Source organism: Tupaia chinensis, unplaced genomic scaffold (assembly GCF_000334495.1).
Source record: "Tupaia chinensis unplaced genomic scaffold, TupChi_1.0 Scaffold000355_1, whole genome shotgun sequence".
In the NCBI taxonomy this organism is placed as follows: domain Eukaryota; kingdom Metazoa; phylum Chordata; class Mammalia; order Scandentia; family Tupaiidae; genus Tupaia; species Tupaia belangeri.
Genome location: NW_006159850.1, coordinates 608776 through 610242, shown reverse-complemented (window position 1 = coordinate 610242; position 1467 = coordinate 608776). Strand labels below are relative to the sequence as shown.

General features: G+C 71.6%; 1 protein-coding gene across 1 annotated transcript in view; it reads left to right on the top strand.

Annotated features, from left to right (window-relative positions):
* CDH15 (cadherin 15) overlaps positions 1-1187 on the top strand; it is a 13439-nt gene extending 12252 nt beyond the window's left edge. Inside the window, exons 13-14 of the mRNA XM_014589426.2 lie at positions 1-156; positions 727-1187. The exon at positions 1-156 is cut by the window's left edge and continues 12 nt beyond it. Coding sequence (XP_014444912.1) covers positions 1-156; positions 727-927 — 357 coding nt within the window. The 3' untranslated portion in view covers positions 928-1187. The remainder of the gene's footprint in view (positions 157-726) is intronic.
* The last annotated feature ends 280 nt before the right edge of the window (positions 1188-1467 follow it).

The following is a 1467-nucleotide window of genomic DNA, read 5'->3' as shown; positions in this document are numbered from 1 at the left end:
ATGACCCAGCTGCGCCCCCCAGGAGCCCTGCCGGCCCTGAGCCTTCCTCGGGGGCGGCCTCCGCTTCGCCGGGATGCGCCCCACGGCCGTGTGTGCCCCCAGCCGCCCCGCACGCTGCCTTGCAGCCCTGCCGACATGGCTGCCTTCATCAGCCGGGTAGGTGCCCGGGGTAGGCGGCCCAAGCACATACCTTTCCAGGGTCTGGGTGGCCTGCCCCACACTGCGGGCAGCAGGGCAGTGGGTTCCAGGGGCTCCAAGGGGAGCAGGGATGGCAGAGGAGACACCGGGGTACAGGAGCAGGGATGGGCACCTGGCCTGCTGCTGGCCCTCCTGAGGCGGGGGTGACTGGGAGCCACCCGAGCACGGAGTCAGCACCCACAGCGGCCAAGCGGACAGTCTGGGGGAGGGCTCGCAGGAATGTCCTCCGCACCTGCCAGCCACGCACACGTGGTGGGGTGAGCAGGCTCCCGCAAACGTGGGGACCACTGCGAGACTTGGTTGGGACCCGGGAAGACGCAGGGGGAAGTGGGACTGCCACAGACGGCCCTGGTCTGGGTGTGGGGCTGGGAGGCCCCGTGTCTGGCTGGGCCCAGGGCACAGTGGCGGGCAGGGCAGTGTCCATTCCCTCCCCTTCCCTGTCAGGGCCGCGCCCTTGGCTGGGCCCGGAGTGGGGTAGGCACCTGGCTGGCGCCCGCAGGGTCCTGAGCTCCTAGGGCCTCTCGGCAGGGGCTGGAGGCTGCAGACGGCGATCCCAGCGTGCCGCCCTATGACACAGCCCTGATCTACGACTACGAGGGGGACGGCTCCGCGGCGGGGACGCTGAGCTCCATCCTGTCCAGCCTGGGCGACGAGGACCAGGACTACGAGCACCTGCGGGACTGGGGACCGCGCTTTGCCCGGCTGGCAGACTTGTACGGGCCCCTCTGAGGGCCGGAGCGGGGCCGTGCTGCCCTGCCAGGAGAAGCGCTTTCTCCTGGGGACACCTGACCCCCACTGCTGAAGGGCCACAGCTGTGGTGCCCCCACCCGTGATGGACGTGCCCTGCAGACAGCGGCCGCCCTGGACGCCCCCGGGCCTCGAGAGCTCGGCCTGGCCTACGGAGCTGCTGCGGCCCCCCCAGAGCCACGCCTCCACCCTTTGTACGGGAGGCCCTCGGGTCATCCCCAAATACATGCTGTCCCAGTCACACCGGCACCAGCTCCACGTGGGCCGGGCGCTCCTGCCCTCGGACAGGGAGGCCCAGCTGCCCCGACCTGTGGGGACAGGGGGGTGCTGCCCATGCAGTGCAGCCCGAGGGAGGGCCCGGAAGGGGCACAGGCCATTCTGACCCTCCCCGTGGGCCTCCCCGCCACCCCCTGGCGCGCCGCGTCTGCCGCAGGCCTTCAGAGCAGGACGCGTCTGCCCCGCTGTGGTCTCCCTGGGCAGGTGTGGGGGCTCAGCTGTCCCCTTGCTGGCTCCAGGCCTCGC